General features: G+C 46.0%; 1 protein-coding gene and 1 long non-coding RNA gene across 7 annotated transcripts in view; one reads left to right on the top strand and one right to left on the bottom strand.

Moving 5' to 3' along the window:
* The window catches only part of SETD1B (SET domain containing 1B, histone lysine methyltransferase), a 52738-nt gene extending 41997 nt beyond the window's left edge, over positions 1-10741 (bottom strand). For 5 of the 6 annotated variants that reach the window (XR_011729704.1, XR_011729705.1, XR_011729706.1 and 2 more), the window contains exons 1-5: positions 7269-7606; positions 6744-6898; positions 6206-6304; positions 5429-5699; positions 2269-2381 (exon numbers count right to left, since the gene is read on the bottom strand). Coding sequence is in view for 2 of the 6 variants with exons in the window: in XM_071763217.1 (XP_071619318.1) it covers positions 2269-2381; positions 5429-5699; positions 6206-6304; positions 6744-6898; positions 7269-7341 (711 nt within the window). In the remaining 4 variants the exon portion in view is untranslated. Of the gene's footprint in view, positions 1-2268; positions 2382-5428; positions 5700-6205; positions 6305-6743; positions 6899-7268; positions 10493-10562 lie in introns of those variants that run through there. The other variant, XM_071763216.1, reaches the window with a different exon arrangement.
* Positions 10742-13672: 2931 nt separating this feature from the next.
* LOC139805148 (uncharacterized) lies at positions 13673-15756 on the top strand. The gene is made up of 2 exons (XR_011729708.1): positions 13673-13748; positions 14408-15756. It is a non-coding gene; the product is annotated as an uncharacterized lncRNA (long non-coding RNA).
* Positions 15757-17902: the final 2146 nt, after the last annotated feature.

Here is a 17902-nt window from a genome sequence, read left to right as displayed (position 1 = left end):
CTAAAAGAGCTTCAGTTTCTATCAACTATGCAAGGCTTGTCTAAATAGCAAATAGGAAAGATAATGCAGAAAATTCTGAGATATGAAACTATCAGTTTAACTTCTTTTTGTGAACAAATCAGAACACACAAATCAGCAAACTGCCAGCCTGCAACCAAACCTATGGAGCAGGCCTTTGTGCAGGGCCAACCGAGGAAGCTGACCCACCACCCTCTCTACCACGTGTTCATCAGTAACAAGAAGGGAGAAGGTGATAAAAGAAGGTACATCTCTTTTATACCAAGAAGGTATAAAAGGCACAAAAGTTCTCAACTGCTAAAATCCCATTTCAAATCCCTTCTCAAAGAAAAAAGTCCAGGTACAGCGCCACCGATTATGGCATTTCAAACTAAAACCCTTAAAAAGCCTGCAAAGCAGTCAAATAATTGCTCTGCAACTCACTTTACAGGCACATTCAGGGGGTTTTCTAGGAGCAGCCCTGCTCCAGCTCAGTCTCTGTTGAGTCACAACAGTGCCAAGCTGTTGTGTCACATCAGCGCCAGAATCAATTTTCCATAATGCAAAGCAAGAGCTCAGGGAGAATCCTCCAGGTGGCAAAAAAAGCCAGGACTGAGCTTCAGCTCCCCAAAACCACCCCAGAATAGCAAACTGGTGAGATTATAAACTGACTGCTCTTTTCCCAAGGACAGGTAAATAGAGAGACCCTTAAAGCAACCTGACTGTAACAGGGTGCATGTGATGTGGATTGCTTTTCAGTGGGGTTTGGATATGACCTGGAGGCAGGGATTGTGGCTTGCAGCACTGTCAGATTTTGCTGCTCTGCATGAGGGGGAAAGCAAATGTCAGTAGTTTACTAAATTACAACAGCAAACAAGCTTGTTGGCAGATTCTAGTGACAAGAACATGATGCAAACAGTTAAAGTTACCCACAACACAATAATTTTGGTGGTAATTGGGAAAAAATCAATTCAAGATACTAATATAATACACGAAGACAATAACTAGAGAAACAATCTTAAAGATAATTACAGCAAGAACTACTCTGGGGCATACTGTCAATTAAGTGTTTTGCTGTTAACCCTGAAAAAGGAGTAAGAACAAATCTGTCTGGTTTTATTTGAGATGTGCTGTAACCAGCAGAAACGAAAAGCCAGGTCCTGCTTGTAGCAGATTCATAGCAAAATCATTACTTGCCCCCCTCCTGGCACTAAAAACACCTTGCTGGGAAGTAAGGAAGAACCAGCCTCTTCACAATTTTGTTAAGAGGAATCTGGGGGTTTGCCTTGTTCCTGTTGAGGTGATTGGTGGGAAAAGAGAATAATTTTTCTTTTTTCAGATCAATGGGATTTTCACATTCAGCATACAGCTCTTACCTGTCCTGAAAACACTTGATCACAGAATTAATGAAATTATGGCATTTTATGAAGTCATAAGAGTGCAGAGAAGTAGAAAGAATTAAAAAAAATTAAATCTGCCAATGTCTTTTTCAAATTTGATGTCTTAAAGTGAGTGCCTAAGTCAGGAAACCGAAGTACATTTTGACAAGCCACAGGGGCTGATGACTTTACAGAAACAGGTTTCACTTCCCCCCATCCCTTCATCTCCCAGTGGGTTTTGCAGGGGACCAGGGAACTGTACAAAGCCATTTAGAGAATCGTACCCTAAATATAGAGGGACCTCTGGAAGCCCTCAGGAATGCTGCCTGCTGCTTTTATTAACAACTGATTCCAGTGACTAATTAAGATCCTGGAAAATCAATGCCACTATTCAAGATTAGACACCTTCCATCTTTTAGCCTTTGAGCAAGGCTGAAGAATGTACATGCTAAGGATTACACACTGCAGATGCTAGGCCAAATGTACTACTGTAAATCATTCCCCCTGACTTCAAGGGAATAATCTCATCTCAGGGACAGATCTGATCCAGTCCTCTTAACTGCAGGAATTTCTAATGTTAATAGGGCACACACTGTCAGTTCTGTAGGTATTTTTCATTCCAAGAGACAAAAAGCACTTACCATGCTATGCAGACACTGGCATACAGATGAGCCACACGCACTGCATTTGCTGGGAGTTACAATTGCAATGGCAATTAGGAGCAAGTTACATTTAAATGTGAATTAGTAACATCCCCTGAAACTATGGCAAGACCAAAAAAAGCAGCTAAATTAAAAGTGTTAAATTAATGTTAATGATGCATTTATTTGGAGTTTTCTAGAAGATTATTCTTAAAAAAAAAAAAAAAAAAAAAAAAGCCAAGCAAACCTACCTGGAGAGTTTCATTGACAGTTGGTGATACATCCTGTTCAGTGCCCACAGGAAGGGTCTGAGGAGTGTAAAGACCATTAACGAGCAGCTCATAGAATCTCATGCGGGTCTCACCTGCACAGGGCACAATGGAAGAGTTGATTAAAACAGAAATCTCACAGCAGAGGTGAAAATACACATTCCTGGCATCCACATGACCTCCCTACCTCTCCCAACCTCTATCTGACAGAGGAGCAGGTATCACCTCTGAAGATCCTAAGGATCATTTTTAAAATAATCTTCTGGGCAAGTGAAGCCAGACACTCCCTGCTCCAGCCAAGAGAAGGAGGTTTCTAAATGTTTTTTCCTCTTCTCAGCCTGCTTGGCAGCTCTGCTCTTCACCATGCTTTCTGGAGAGCAGCAGTTTCCCTCCTCCCAAAAATGTCAAGCAAATAGCTTGCAGATTTGAGAAGTGAAACTCCCATCCAAAGGACAAGCCTCTGCCAACACCCATAGCCACTTCAGAAAGCTCTCCCAACACACCTTTCTAGTAGAAACTGGCTGTTGTTAATGCAAACACAATTCCTGGGAATGTCGAGGACAAAACCGTTAGTGCTGCTTTTCCAGAAAGACACTGACTGATCCTTTTTTTCCCCTCCCCTACTCTAAACTGTGCTCAGTGGCATGCTCTGTAGAATAAAAACCAGAGAAGCAAACTCTCCCCTATATTGCTGCTGAGCCCAAGCCTTTTCATTCCTAAATTCTAAAGACCCAGTTTCTTAATACTGGATTTTTCATCACTACAAAACCCCAATCCTACTTCTTTTGCAGTCTCTAAGAAATCTGTCATTAGCTTCAAAGGCAACAGAATCAGACCCTGAAACTGAATTTTGCTCCGAAAGATAAAAAAATGCATAGAAAAATTGACAGCTCCAGCATATGAGCCCAGAAAATTAATTCAGACAAGATGTCCCTCAAAACAGGCCTTCTTTAATGACAAAGTCCTTCAGGATCAAACCCCAGACTCCCTGTGAATCCTGTGAAAGCACACCTTAGTGTGTACTGGAAAACATTCATTTATCTTCAACAAATGCTGCAGGTGAGGTTATTTGGTTATCAGCTCTCATTTCACAAAGTCTTGAGCCCCATCTTCAACTATGTGAACTGCTTTAGTATCACCGAATCTGACAAAACAGGTCTCTTCAAGACAAGATGTTAAAATGTTAACATGCACTAACCCTGCAGTAAGGCCATGGAGACAGAAGTGTTGAGTTACTTTAAAACTTGCTTTTAAATACAGAGTAATTGTTAGAAAGTTTCATTATCCTTCCTGGATCCCAAATATAATTCAGTAAGTGTTACAATGTTGTTTTTAAAGTATCTATTTCTCTGAGGACAGGTAATTACTAAGTGTATCCATTCTGTAGATGGATAAACTCAGGTAGAGAAGTTGTTTTAAACTAGCCTGCCATAGAGGAGGAGGCTGGATTTATTAGTTCCAGATCCCAGGCATGGCCAGACAACAATTTTGCTTTGAGTATTTATTTTGCTAGACTATAACAATCAAGTTAACCAACCTTTCACTCCCTTAATAAGCTGAATATGAAGTTCTGAAAACTATACATATATATATCTTAAGAACATCCCTCAGCTGCTAATGCTATTTTCGAATTAACATTTTTACTTGATTCTGACAGATTATAGCACACTGACAGTCTTACTCTTTTAGAAAGAAAGAGATGAAACTGTGGAAAAAAAATATATTAGAAGCACAGAGCTGGCAAATGAAACAAAAATTCATTGTGGAACAAAGTCTTCAACATTTTCTCCCAAGAAACAGAAGCATAAAACCTCCTCACTTCCCTGATGTGCAGCTCACTTTCTTGAACAGCTGCTTGTTCTAGACTTGCAGAGCAGTTTATAAACAGAGTAGAACAGGGAGGAATGTAGAACAATCAGCTTGTATTTAAAAAGCCTCTCATCCCCCACTTACGAGTTTGCTTTAGTTTACATTATTAAATCTAGAAATGGTTAATTTGTTCTGAAATGTAATTTTTACCTTCAAAATTCAAAGTAATCAGAGGAAGCAGCTCATAAGTAAAAATTAATGACACTAGAATTTCAAAGTATGGACACGTAAGGTCTAGCATAGCTCAGAATAGAAAATATACTATTTCTGTGATTTTTCTTCTAAAGGTGATCAGTCACGTCAATAAACATCCTACTATATGCCCTGTTACCACATATGGCACACCAACTGCTGTATAGATTGTGCACTAAATTGTTGATACCTTTTAATACAGAACAAAGACACCAGTATTTTTAAGAAAATTCTGTTAGCAGTGTTTTCTTCCCAAGAAAGAGTGCAGTGAGTCAGTTTTAAACTAGAAACTCCATGTTTGCAATGAAGAAATGCAAGCAACTGATCTACACTGCTTCAGCTTCAGACATTTTCTAAAATTTAGGCACATTTTAACAAAGCCTTTCACCAGCATGCTTGGAGGAAAGAGAAAAGACAAAGCAGTGAAATGCAAGGCTTCCACACTTCCAGAAACTTTATTGGGTTCCCCAGGGCTGGGCTGTGAGGCTGAGAGCTGGTTCCCTCCAGGACTGGGAGCTCCTGTCACTTTAAGAGCCAGTCTCACACTTACACACTCACACACACACTGACAAGTGCTGCGTGTGCACTCTTTTGCTGCCAGCCTCGAGTTTGCTGTGAAGTATCAATGAAATGCCAGGCACGCAGAGGACAGCACCCAGCCCCGATGCTGCTGCAGCCACCTCAACCCGGAGGTTTGGAGCCCAGGAAATCCCAAAGTTTGCAAAAGCCAAGTGCCACCGGGTCCGGCTGCCCTGAGGGGTGGGGGAGCGGGGCCATCTTGGGACACAGAGATAGGGGTCTGGGGAGGCATCTGAGGGCAGGGTAGAGGCAGAGTAGAGGCAAGGGATGGGCAGGATGGCAGCATTTTGCAAATTACAGGGCTGTCTCCTAGCAACAGACAACACATTTGGCTCCACGTGACTTGCAAAGGCCCCAGAAACCAGACCCGCTCGCAGGGGGACAGGAGCAATCCCTTCGTATTTTTAATCCCCACGGTCTGCACAAGCCTCTGGTTTCAGGAGAGGGATGGACAAGGGCACTGCAAACCACAAACACGTGAGGCCAAACTGTGCCCCCTCACCTTTCGTATCCAGCTCCACGTGGATGATGTTGCCCATGACAGAGGTGTTGTGAAGGTGCTGGACAGCCTCCCGGGCACCCTTGACAGTGGCAAAAATGACTTTGGCGATGCCCAGGTGCTTCTTGTTCTTGGGGTTGTAGAGAATCTCCACCTCTTCCACTTCACCATACTTCTTGCACATGTCGGTCAAAAAGTTTTCACGGATGTTGTCATTCAGCTTGGCAAAGGTGACCTGCTTGGGAGGCACTGGCCCCACGTAAAATTCATCAATCTGGAACCGGGCACAAGGTGGGGAGCGATAAAATAATTGTTATCATTAATGAGCTAAGGTGGAAGGAGGGGGGAGGGCATAAGAACAGCATGGGAAGGAGAGGGTTAAAGTATCCTGCAAAGTTTGGGTAAAGAAAACTGCCTCCAGGGCTGTGGGATGAACCCCAGAGCTGAGCAGAGCCTCTGCCCTGTCAGCCATTCATTCAGACCGGCTCCTTTCTGGGCTCAAAATAGGTATCTTGAGCAGAACTGTCAGCAAAGAGCCCCCCTCCACCATCCCTCAACCAAGGAGCCCCCAAGACACAGCTCCAAAACCTTCAGGTGATCTCATTAGACAGATGCATTGATTTCTTGTTATCTTTATAGGATTATTGTTTAACAGTTTGCCAAATAATAATGTTAATAGGAATATGACTGTCATTTAAATGGTCCATTGAACTATTCAGAACTGAAGCTTCACTCCTGGATAAACAATATAGAAATAAACCCAAAAGCTGGGGGCAATACCTTGAATTTGGGGACAGACAGCTCCAACTCCTTAGTTTTGGTCCATATTCGCCCTATTCTGGGATCCCTGACACAATCCACAGGAGCGATTCCCGAGTTCTGGGAGGAGGAGGAGAAAAAGCACAAACCCAGCAATAACAGGGCTTAAAATTTAAGACATAAATACAAGTAAAAATAAACCCCAAGGAAGCAGGGGCTGCCTCAAGGGAAGTGGAAAGCTCGAACACACACACATACATACACACACGTGTCAAATTGCAATACTGCTGGGAAATGCACACAGATTGGAAACAGAAATAAAGCCGCAGGTTTGGGCTCCTCGGGCTCCTGACAGTTGAATACATAGTGTCAGGTGGCAGTAACTTTGGTGGCTCTGTATGTGTCCCCCCGGACCCCCCTCCCACACACATGTGCTACGGCAGGGATTATCACGACCCGGAGGGACCCCCTAACCCCCAAAACGCCGGTAATACGGAGGCGAGGGGGGGGGGGGGGGAAGCACAACACAATGGGGGAAACCCACGACCCCCACACTCACAGGCATGCTGAAATGTTGCCCATCGTAACGGTAGAGTTTGTGCTGTCCTTTTTTCAGAGCCGGGTCAATTATCAACTTGTAACTTCTCCAATGGTGATTTCTTTTCTCGACAGAAGTGCTGGCTTGCGTGCTGTTCTCCATTCCGTTGATCCAACCTGGACGAAGGGGGGAAAGGAAGGGGAAAGGGGGAAAAGAAGGGAAAAAAATCCACACGGAAAAGCATAAAGTTAAAAAAAATATTCAACAAAGACCCTTTTTCTCTTTTCTTTTCCTTTTTCTTTTTTTTTTTTTTTTTTTTTTTTTTTTTTAAACGAGCCGCCCGATCTACACACCCAGACAGGGAGGAAATCCACCGCGAAGCGAGCCCTAAAATGGGGGAATTGCCAGCCGGGTCCCCCCCTCCACCCCAGCCAGACAAGAGCAGGGAGGGAGGAGGAGAAGAGGAGGAGGGGAAAAAAAGGAAAAAAACAAAAAAAAAAAAAAAAGAAAAAGAGAGAGAGAGAGGAAAAAAAGACCCAATCTCACTTGAACTCTGCTTTTTGCCATGGTCTTCAGGGTGCTTGGCTTTTTCCCCCGCCTTGATCTCTCGGAAAGACATCGCGCTCGGCGGCCGATCGTCTCCGGGCGGCGAAAGGCGAGCTCCCGTCTCACATGGGGCCGGTTACCGGCGCGGGCTGGCCGCCAGGCTCCTGCCTCCCGTTTTCGCGAGCCACCACATATTGTGTGTGTGTGTGCTCGCTGCTGGCGGCGGCGGCCTCCCACAATACACCGCTGCGAGCGCCGCGAACGCCTAACCGCCCTCCGCCGCCTGCACATTCACGGCGGCCGCGCCGCGCAGCCCCCGGCCCGCGGCCGCCCGCCGCCGCCCCGCCGCCGCCGAGCCCCGCCGCATGGGCCGTCGCCGGGCTGGCTTGATTTTTTTTTTCTCCCCGCCCCAGAGTTAAGGGCATGCGGGGGGGCGAGTGGAATCTGCCCGCTGCATTTACCTTAGCGCAAACTGTTTCTAAACAAGATGGACCTATAGGTGGGACAAGTTGTTGGGTTTTTTTGTTGTTTTTTTTTTTTCTTTAAAAAAAAAAAGGGAAAGACTTCGGCGAGACCGGGGCGGGCGGGCGGAGCGCGGAGCCCGCCGCCCTGCTGCGGCGAGGGGGGGTGGCGAGGGGTGCTGCCGTTCTGAGACACACGACCGGAGAGGAGGAAGGAGGGGGGGTGAGAGGAGGGAGCAGTTTTGCTTATTAAAGGTCCGGGCCCGGCGGCAGCCAATCAGCGGGAAGCTTCCATTTTGTTTTAGGTATTAAAAGCCGGTCGGCGGGGTCCCCCCGCCGCTCGCCGGGGCGCGGAACCGGGCGGAGCGCGGAGCTGGGTTGCGCGGGGCGGCTGCGCCCGGTCGGCGGGTCCGCGGCGGCAGCAGCTCGGCCGCGGTCGGGCAATTGGCTGGTGAGAGGCAGCGGGGCGGCCGCAGCCAATGGACGAGCAGCTTCCATGGGGCTTGAGTTATTAGACGGCGGTGTAAAAACATCCTTCAGCAGAGAGCTGAAGAAGGCCAACAGACCAGGCAGCCATTTTTCTGCAATGGAGCGAAATGGCCAACTGGGCTTTTTCCTTTGTTCCAAAACGGGGGATCCGCCATGTGAATTTCACACCGTCCACTCGCGGGGAGCGGCTCGGGGTGGTGGTAATGTTTGGCACCATGCTAGAGGAACTCTATGAAGAAGGAAGATTAAAACAAAAAAAAAAACAAAACAAAAAAAACCCCAACCAAAACCAACAAAAAAAAAAAAAAAAATGCGGATTTTTTTTTTTTTCCCTTATGATTCGGAATCCATCTTTGTCTTGTGTAACTAGGTCATGGCACACCCTATGTCAGCAGTTAGCAATTTCGAATGCCAAAAGAAAAGTAAATACATTATTTTTAATTTTTTGTTGTTGTTGTTTTGGGGGTTTTTAAGCTTTATACAGCTCTCCAATGACCGAGCAATTAAATTTTAGGGAGTAGTTCCTGAATTAAACAATTGATTCCTGACCATTTTTATGAACTACTTTGGTGCTTAAAAGGTAATGTTTTAAATATAGGCATAGGAATAGTGAATTCTGGCAAAAAAAAGGGGGCGTTTTATTATTATAAGCTTTTTTCCTTTCTTTTTTCTTACGTTGTAAGTACCCAATCCATTCTGTCCTTGCTAAGTGTAGTTTTCATGTTAATGTTACTGCAGTGGTCCTTATTGCTAAGCCTTCATTTGCATGTCTTACGTTCTTGTCTGTTTCTCTAAACCAATTCATGCTTTTTCAGATATTTTACTTAAAAGCAGAATATCTAGCTAAGAGATGCTTACAAGTTGTTTACAACCAGCAAATGTTAGCCAGGTGTTTTCACACTAACATGTGCAGCCTTAAACTAGAATATTTTTACTGCCTGCGTGCTCTGTGGAAAAACACTGAACGTCCTTTTTATGTAGAGAATAAATCTACCACAGGAAGGTAGATTAAAGCCTCGAGTAGGAGTCCACTGTGTACGGTCAATCGACATAGCTGGACAACTTTATACCTTTTTTCTTTTTTCTTTTTTTTTTGGGGGTGCTAGACCACTGCCATACAAAGACCCATTAACTATCTTAACAAGATCCGCTTTGACTTGCAAACTTACGGGAGAAGTGATACAAATCATATATATTTATAGCCGTTATTTTAAAAAAAGCATAACAACTTCACCTTCAGAGCTGCATTCAACTATGGTGCGTGGGTAAGTAAACCCTTTTGCCCTTGCAGAGAAACATATAGACCAGGCCTGTGCTGCTAATGGTATTGTCCTGGGTGGAAAGATCCTAATGGTCGTCTGTATGAGCGGTGGCGATCTCCTTCTCCTCTGATACATCTAACAGCGGCTCTGAAATGTCTATTTTTCAGGGAGGGTTTTCTTTTTCTGCACAAAGCGCTTGGTCGTCCGCAGCCCTGGTGGTTTGAGTTTGTCTTAGGGGTTTTTTTTTGTTTGGTTTTTTGTTGGTTTTTGGTTTGGTTTTTTTTTTTGGCGGAGAGACGCTGTGAATCCATTGCAGGCATTACGTGACTGTTCTATTGAATGCACCAAAAAAAAAAAAAAAACAACAAACCCAAAACTGCCTGTGAACAGTAAGATGTTAACTGAGGTTGATTTTTAAAGAGGCAAGAAGGCGGTAGTGGTGGTGGTAGGGATCCCTTACATGTTTTATCCGTCTAATTACTGAAGCTCGACACACACATACACAAAAAAAAAAAAAAAAGCAACAAGATGGGGAAGGGGGGAGGTTTCAAGACGGTGAGTCTTAATGGCGGATGTCTTACTAAAAAGCACTGTAAAATCCTTCATACCGAGAGGCAGTGACTTGGAGAGGGGGAGAAAAAAAGGTCTGGAAGTAAATCCAAAATGAGGGAGTTTCCTTCCAAGTGAAGGACCCTTTGCAGCCTGAGTTTTACAGCTGGAGAGCCGTGACGCAGTTGATATTCACAGGAGTTGTGCTTTAGTGCAGCCACCCAGCCCATGAAATGGCCTCCCCGCCGAAGTCTGGTGGGTTTATTATGTGAAAGCCTGTGGAAGCACCGTGTCCCGGGCGCCGGGAGAGGTGGCTGGCAGCGGACAAGGCGCTCCCGGTAGCACTCCATGTTGTGTGAGGGTAGCCGCCATCATGGCTTCTCCTTCGGCGCCGCATTCTCCTCAGGGCTGGCGGTGAGGCGGGCTCTCCCCCACTGCCTGACGGCGCTTCGTGTCCCGATCACTGAAGGGAAATGGCCTTTTTTTTTGTCTTTCCCCCCCCCCCTTCCTTTCCCGCCCCCCCCTTCCCCCACCGCTTCATGAGGGGTTATGGAAGACGAAGCCGAGGAGGGAGTGGGGCGCCTGGCGGGTTTTTCTCCTCGCGGCTGCTGCGCACAACATGGCCGCGCCGGGGAGCGCCCTACAGCTGCGGAAGGCAGCGCTGCGGGCGGCGGGGCGGGATGGCCGCGCTCCAGCCCGGACGGGGGAGGGGAGAGCCGGGCAGGGAGGACAAAGGCAGCTCGTATAATGCAGGCGAAGCCCTGGGTGCCTATAAATAACGCCGCCCGCCCACCGCCGTCCTCCCTTCCCCCCACCGCAGCCTCTTGCTCGGTTTTATAAATACCAAAATATGAAAGTAGCCCAATGCAGAGGGGGAAAAAAAAAAAAAAAAAAAGAAAGGAACAAACAACACCCCCCCCTCAAAAATAAAGAAAAAAGAAAAAAAACCAAGCAGCTGGGGGGATGGATGGAGGGGGGGGAAGCCAGGCAAATGAGCAGGCAGTTCTGGCCACGGGAGGAGCAGGGCGGCGTCGGCAGCCTGGAGCGCGCTGCGCTGCGCCTCGCCAACGCGCGGGGGGAGCGGGGCTGCCGCTCGTCACATGGCTCTTTGTTGTTTTTCTTCTCCTGCCCCTCCTGGGCTTTCTCCCCCCCTCCGCCATCGCCCAGCAGCTCCGCTGGGGCAGCCGCTGCCCTGCCTCCTCCCGCCCGCAGCCGGGGTGCGATGGCCCGGCCTGCAGAGCCCAGCTCCCCGGGCCCGCAGCCTGAGCTGGGTTGGCGCCGAGCCGGCTGCTGTGCTGCAGTCACAGCCGCCATGGCCGTATGAGGTGTTACATGTGCCTTCTTTTATTTTTTTCTTGCTTTTTTTTTCTTCCTTGCCTTTTTTATTATTTTTTTTTCTTCTTCCGAGCAGATTTTTCTGCAGCTCGCTTTGGGTGGAGGCGTGGGGGTTATTTCGGAGCTTCACAAGCCTTGTGCTCTGCGGGGAGTTTGTACTTTGTGCTCCACTGCAGACCCACATTAGGTGAGGTAGGAAAGCCTGGCTTGAGCAACCACTTCAGAGGGCAGGACAGGGATGAAAAGCAAACACTTGTAGAGAGGTGGCCTCCCTGGTAAGGCTAGAGCAGGACCGTCCTGCGGACTCTGTGGGAGGGAGAAGGTAAGTGGCTACTTGGCAGAGGCTGCCTGCGGGAGCGGCATGTGCCGGGCTGGGTGCGCCCTGCCTGCCCGTTCCTGCGGCTCAGGACCAGCCGCTCCGTGGGTTTGTAAAACCTGTACTGTGGTATGTGCCGAAGCTCAGGGGTGTTTTCCTGCGAGGGAGCAGGGTGCTGCCGCGAAGGAGGCACCGTAGCCAGCGCCTTTCGCAACGACGCGAGGGCTGAATCTCTCCTCTTTTCCCCCTTCTCGGTCCTCACCGGGTCAGGCTCTGTCGAGAACAAGCGACAAACCGTCCGCACAAAACATAACACGTTTCCACGGAGGGGAAAAGAAAAAATATCTTCGTACTGCCAGGCTGGCTTTAAAAAGCTCTTATCAGCGCTCTGCACCCTGCTCAGGGTGCAGCTCCTGGAGCCATGGTGGTCCGCAGCCACCAGAACTCGCTGGGTCACTGAGAGACTTGCCTTGTCCAGCCAGACCATCCTGAATCTCCTGGCCCTTACTCCTGCCAGTACTGCAACAGCCTTCCTGGTTTACAATTGCTTTAAATAACAATCTGCTGGTAAACTTGGAAGAAACGGTGACATTATTCTTAGCTAAACGCCATTAAAATGCTCCTCTGGTATTTCTCAATAGAGGTGAAAAGCATTTTAGCTTCCTGGAAATGGCCGAAACAGACGACGTGTAGATCAAAGTATGGAGTAGATCTGTTCTTGGTTTTGCAGGGCTTTTTTTGAATTGTAATGAAAACGTTTCTGCAGCTTGCATCATAATGGGTTCAGCCAGCACGTAAAGAGATTTAAGGAAAAAAAAAAAAAAAAAAAAAAAGCAGATTTAAACAGCATCGGGTATTAACTTCCCTGGGATTTAAAATTTATGTTTAAATAGAGATTTGGATATCATATCTTAACGTTGGTCTGTTTAACCCTGAAGCAAACTAGCTCGTGCCTTTGAAACGACTCAGCCAGACCATAATACTGTGGGAGCTCAGACAGCTTTGTCTGCACTTGCACCTCTCTGCGCATTTTTTTCCAGGACTATAATCTTTGTCTGCAATTAATCATTGTTCAGGACGGCTGTTCCCGATGGCAGAGTCCATGAACTGCTCCAGCTGGGAGAGGTCCTGACGCCTGTGCCTGGTGTGCCGCGTACGTGCAAACCAGGGCCAGAAATTGCTGGGGCAGCAGGCATTGTACAGCGAATTGTGTGGGTCCTCAGTACTTCTGGAAATTGTTTTTGTAAGTCTGAGCTGAAAATTTTCTTTCCGTTTTTCGAGTTTCTAAATGACTGTAATGTTGAGTGTAGTTTAAAAGTCACCAAGGCAGTTGAGACCGGTTTGCACTCTCAGAGTGGGTGGTTTCATGGCTGAACGTCGTATCTGAAAAGCTAAATGTTCTTGTACAGCGTGTTTTAAATCCCAGAAAGGTCAAACCAGACTTTCATACTTGAGTTAGATTGACCCTGGTTTACTGCGTGAGACTTTAGAGAAAGAAAGAGATCTTTCAGGGGAAAAAGGACAAAAAAAAAAAAAAATAAATTTTTTTTTTTTTTTTGTCTGAACAGCTTGTGGTGACTCTATGCACATTCTTGAAGCAAAGAGGTTTGTTCTTGTCCCTCCCCTGCATTGTTGAGTGGAAAACTCTCATGCTAATTATTTCACTGTCTGTTATCAATAAGAAGTGATTTAATTTCTTTGGCAAAGTGTTGCAACAAGAGCAAATTAGATTGAGAGGCAAAGAGAGAAAAAAAATATGCAGCTGTTCTGCCAAACAATGATCATGCCTGTTTACAACATTTTGTTTTAGGCTGGCTTGTACACAGAATCCTTTATATTGAAGGTTTTCCTGTCACAATCCACTGCTTGTGTAAGGAAACTAGATTAATAGATTATAAAGGACAAAAGAGACTTAGGTTCATCTTGCTGGACTTCATGCATTGTGCAGGTCATAAGACCTTTGTGAATTTGTTGTTTTTTCTCATTTAAAAGAATTTAACTACAGCATGCCTGCCTCTTAGAGAAACAACCGATACTCGTTTTAAAATTGGCTTTGAGAGAGAGAAAGGTGAGAATTGGTAAATTGTTTCCATCGAAATCTACCTGACAGACTAGAAATCTAAATACCTCTTTAAACTTGTCTAGTTTCTGCTTTCAGTTTCTGGATGTTGCCGTATCTCTGTCTGCTTGTTGGAGGAACACTCCATTACCCGATTTCCGTCCCTGTGTAGCTGTGTTCAGGCTGATCAGCCAAGCATTTAGCACGCATTGCAGACTTGCAGAGCTCCCCCTCGAGTCCATCTTTTCCTGAATCCTGAATCCTGTCACTGCTCCTCTCGTGGTTCCCCGTGAACGCTCCAGGTTTTCACCATTTTGATCTGGACAGAAGGGGACAGCGTGCTCAGCAGTGATCAAACCCACTCCAACAGCTCTCCTGGCTGAGATATCTCTGTTAGGCACCCAGGGATTACACCAGCCCATGCTCAGGGCTGTTTCCCAGCACGGCTCCTAAAATACTTTCAGATCTGTTCCATCTTGGGATGGCATCCCCATCCTGGTGGTTTGTGGTCTTCATTCACCGTGTGTGGCTTTACACTTGGGCCCTCTTGAAAAGGAGTTCTTAGATAGCACTCTTGCTTGCAATGTAAATTTATTTTTTTTTATACCCCCTCCTGCAGCTGTTGAGTGTCACCTACAAACTTGATTGGTAATGACTTTATATTCCAGATAAACCTCTGCTGCTGTCTCCACTGTGGGAGTTCCCTGGTTTGGGGTGTGTATACACCTCAGGCACCTCAATGTTGTGTCAGGAGGTCTGATGTGCACCACCCTTTTGCCACAACCCAGTTTCGTGGAAGAAAGCTCAGTCCAGGAGCTGGAAAGGAGCCAGGAAGCACGCTGGAGTATTTGCATGCCCTGGCGTCTACAATGTAGCTATTAAGTAAGGTGGAGCCCAAAACAGGTAGTTGTGGGATCCACAAAAGAATCACAGTGGTTACAGCTGCATCTTGAGACCTTCCTGTTGGATCAAGTTTTAATCCATTGGATTATGTCTGCCTGCTCTTACATTCTTCTACTCATATTCATGTAAGTGCTTGACAGGAGCTGAAGTAAGAACATCAGTGCTCTTATAGAAATCTATTCGGGCTACTACCACCAAACCTTGCAGGTTTCAAAGTTTCACTCTTTGCAACTAAACTAACAAAGCTTTGTCTGACACAGATTTGTGTCCCTAAATGCTCCCAGATACATCTCCCAGCTCTTTCCCAGCTCTGCGTGCCCTGCCTGGCTGAGGAAAGGATGTTGTGCTAGCTGGGAGCATCTCAGGTGCCAACCAGGCAGCAGTTCTGCCCCATGGTACAAGCAAGGGATAAATTCTTGCCTTTCCTTTCCCCTAGACCAAGGTGGTACCTCTGCTACCTGCCCTGCTACTCAGCTGTTCATTCAAGACCTAAATATGCTTGGGACTTCTTCCCAATTTGTTTGAGAATGGGAGAAGGAGAGGAAAAATTACATAAACCAACACAGTCACATTAGACTGTTCTATTTCTAGGAAACCAGGCTAAGAATATCAAAGGAATATTGAGTAGGAATACGGACAGGGTATTTGCTGTTCAGTTTTGGTTTGGGGTGGGGTTTTTTTTGCCATGAATATTTTTCATTTCTTCCTAAGAACAGCAGATGATCTGTCTATGCAGTTTCTCAGCCAAAATAAGCAACTTCCTGACAGATTTCACCTGTGTCCCAGCCTGCTCTGAGGATGGATGGGATGTAAGCATTGAACAGTGACAGGGAATCACTGGTCTGCTGTGTTGTTTGGCTGCAAAGATGTACAGCAATACCCACTAGTGGAACAAACATTAATTTTGTTTAAGACTCGTATAGCTTTTGATGGACATGGTGGGTATTTGCCAGGGATGGGGGTATTTTGTTTCTTTTAAAACTGCATCTTTTTTTCTTAATTATTATTGCTTGTATTATGACAAAACCACCTCTGTAAGATAGGTAGCAAATGCTTTCAGAGCTGTAATCATTCTTGAGCTATAAAGGAATAAAGGAGCTGTTTTAACACCTGACTTGCAGATTGTTTTGTGTTACTTCTTGACTCCAGCTGCTATTGAAGTGCTATGATCCCAGCAGAATGCAGAACTGGCTATTTTTTAGAGTATTTTCAAGCTTAGGAAAATCATAAAATAAATCAAGTTGGCAATTCCAGTCAACATTCTAAAGCCATCCAATTAGTAAACATTTCAGTTCAGTGCTTAATGGCCTAAACAGTAAGGTTCAAACAAACAAACAAAAAGAATGTACCATGTAAAGAATGTGGGCACTCACAGAGCTTGAATCAAAACAAAATGAAGACAAGTTATGTGGAGGGACATTTATGCAATAAAATACTTGTGTGTCTGGACACTTACCATTAAATTGTCTAGAGGTAATGGTTGCTGGAGACCTGTGAGCCTTTTTAACAAATGCAGCACACGCAGGGACCTTTGGATCATAAGTGATGGAGTATAAAAGGTTGCAGCCAGAAAAGTGGTGACAAAGATCAAATGGAATGAGTTTAGCTTACAAATTGGAGCAGTTGCTTCTAACTGGTGTGATGCAAACAGCATATGACAAAAAACCAAGACAGTTTTGCCCTTGACATTGTCACCATTGCTCTTGAATCTGCAGTTAAGGACTTGCATCTTGATTTATTTTTTGACAGGACGAGGAGTGTCCCAGCTGCTCCACTAAGCAATGGGTTTCAGCCGAGTGGACCAGAACACAGTGAATTGGGGAATGCTGTGCCATCCGCTGCCTTTCTACTCTGCTGCATAACAGCAGCTCCCAGTTGCTAAGCAGCTGCAGAGCAGCCTTTGCCTTCGCTACCAATCAGCTGTACTACTGGAGCAACATGGGTTCCCCTTGATCGGCAGAGAGGAGCTGTCAGCATTCAAACAGTACCAGTGGCCGTAGCAAAACTGTTCTTTTTCTGGCTGGCTGATAGCCCCCCCCGGGCAAAAACGCTGGAGTCAAGCAAAGGGACACTCGGTGGCCCAGAAGCAGGGGGTGGTGGGGAGGGGAGAGCCAGCATATGTGCACAGCAGAGGTTACAAAGACAGCAGATCTTTGCAAAGCAGGGGGCACACACTGAGGAGAAAGGAATGGGAGAGAGGCCAAAAGCACAGTTCAGAATTAAAAAAAAAAAAAAAAAACAAAACACAAAACAGGAGGAGGGAGCGGCATATGGAAGGGGAAATAAAGCAGAACTTGCACAGCCTGTGAATAATAGAAAATATGGGAAAAGAGGAAAGCAGCTTGATTCATTACTGCCCCTCACCTTGTGGAAACAGCTACACCCGGGAAGAGGAGGTGTGGAATACAACTTCAGCTTTCATGTTTTGCAGTGAACTGTAGGTTTTACATTTCAACCCCTGCCATTTGTGGTCTTCTCAATGTACAGCCCCTGCCTTTTGTTTAGACTTGATTCCTGCAGGATCTGTTTTTGTCTTTGCCTAGTTTTTAATTTATTTTCATTCTTGCTTTAGATTTTTCTGTGTTTTCAAGGTAAGTTAAATTAAAATACTTCTTCCAGATACTTTAATAGTCTTACCCCTCAAGAGGTCAGGCCATTGCTAATTCCTAACTGAAGTGAGCTTTTACTAAGTCCCCAGAGCCTTTGCAGCTTTTCTCCCTTTTGCAGGACCTGCTTGTGCAGAACAGGGTTTCCTTTACACCCCAACACCTTCCCCTGCACATTGTCTTGCCTTTTCTCCATGCAATACCTGCCAGCAGTCCAGGGAGACCTGATGCTAGCAGCCTGCAGGAAGCAGTTCCTGTGGCAGTAAATTATCACAAACGCCTGCTGTGTTGCCTCAGGGAGTGTTACCAACATCTCCGGGGGGGAGTTGTGACCAAAAGAGATTCCAGTTCCACCACTGCTCAGCTGTCCACATGGAAAAAATACTTTCTGGCCTCAGTGCCTAACATGCAGTTGGCAGCATAATAGGAAATGCCAGTGGAGCTGGCAGGGAAGCAGGGGAGCTGCACGTTCTCTCTAGCTCCACCAGCAAGAAGATTGAGGAGCACATTTGTGCAGAAGGGTGGGGAGAGGAATTAAAACTCACGCAGCTGTTCTCTATGGCCAGCCCTGGCTTGCTTGGAGGCTTGATGACTGAGAACATTTGACTTCAGGTCCAAAACTGAGTCCCTAAAAGGAAAACTGGGATGCCCACC

This window comes from Heliangelus exortis, chromosome 19, assembly GCF_036169615.1.
Source record: "Heliangelus exortis chromosome 19, bHelExo1.hap1, whole genome shotgun sequence".
NCBI lineage: Eukaryota > Metazoa > Chordata > Aves > Apodiformes > Trochilidae > Heliangelus > Heliangelus exortis.
This window is presented reverse-complemented; position numbering and strand designations above follow the sequence as displayed.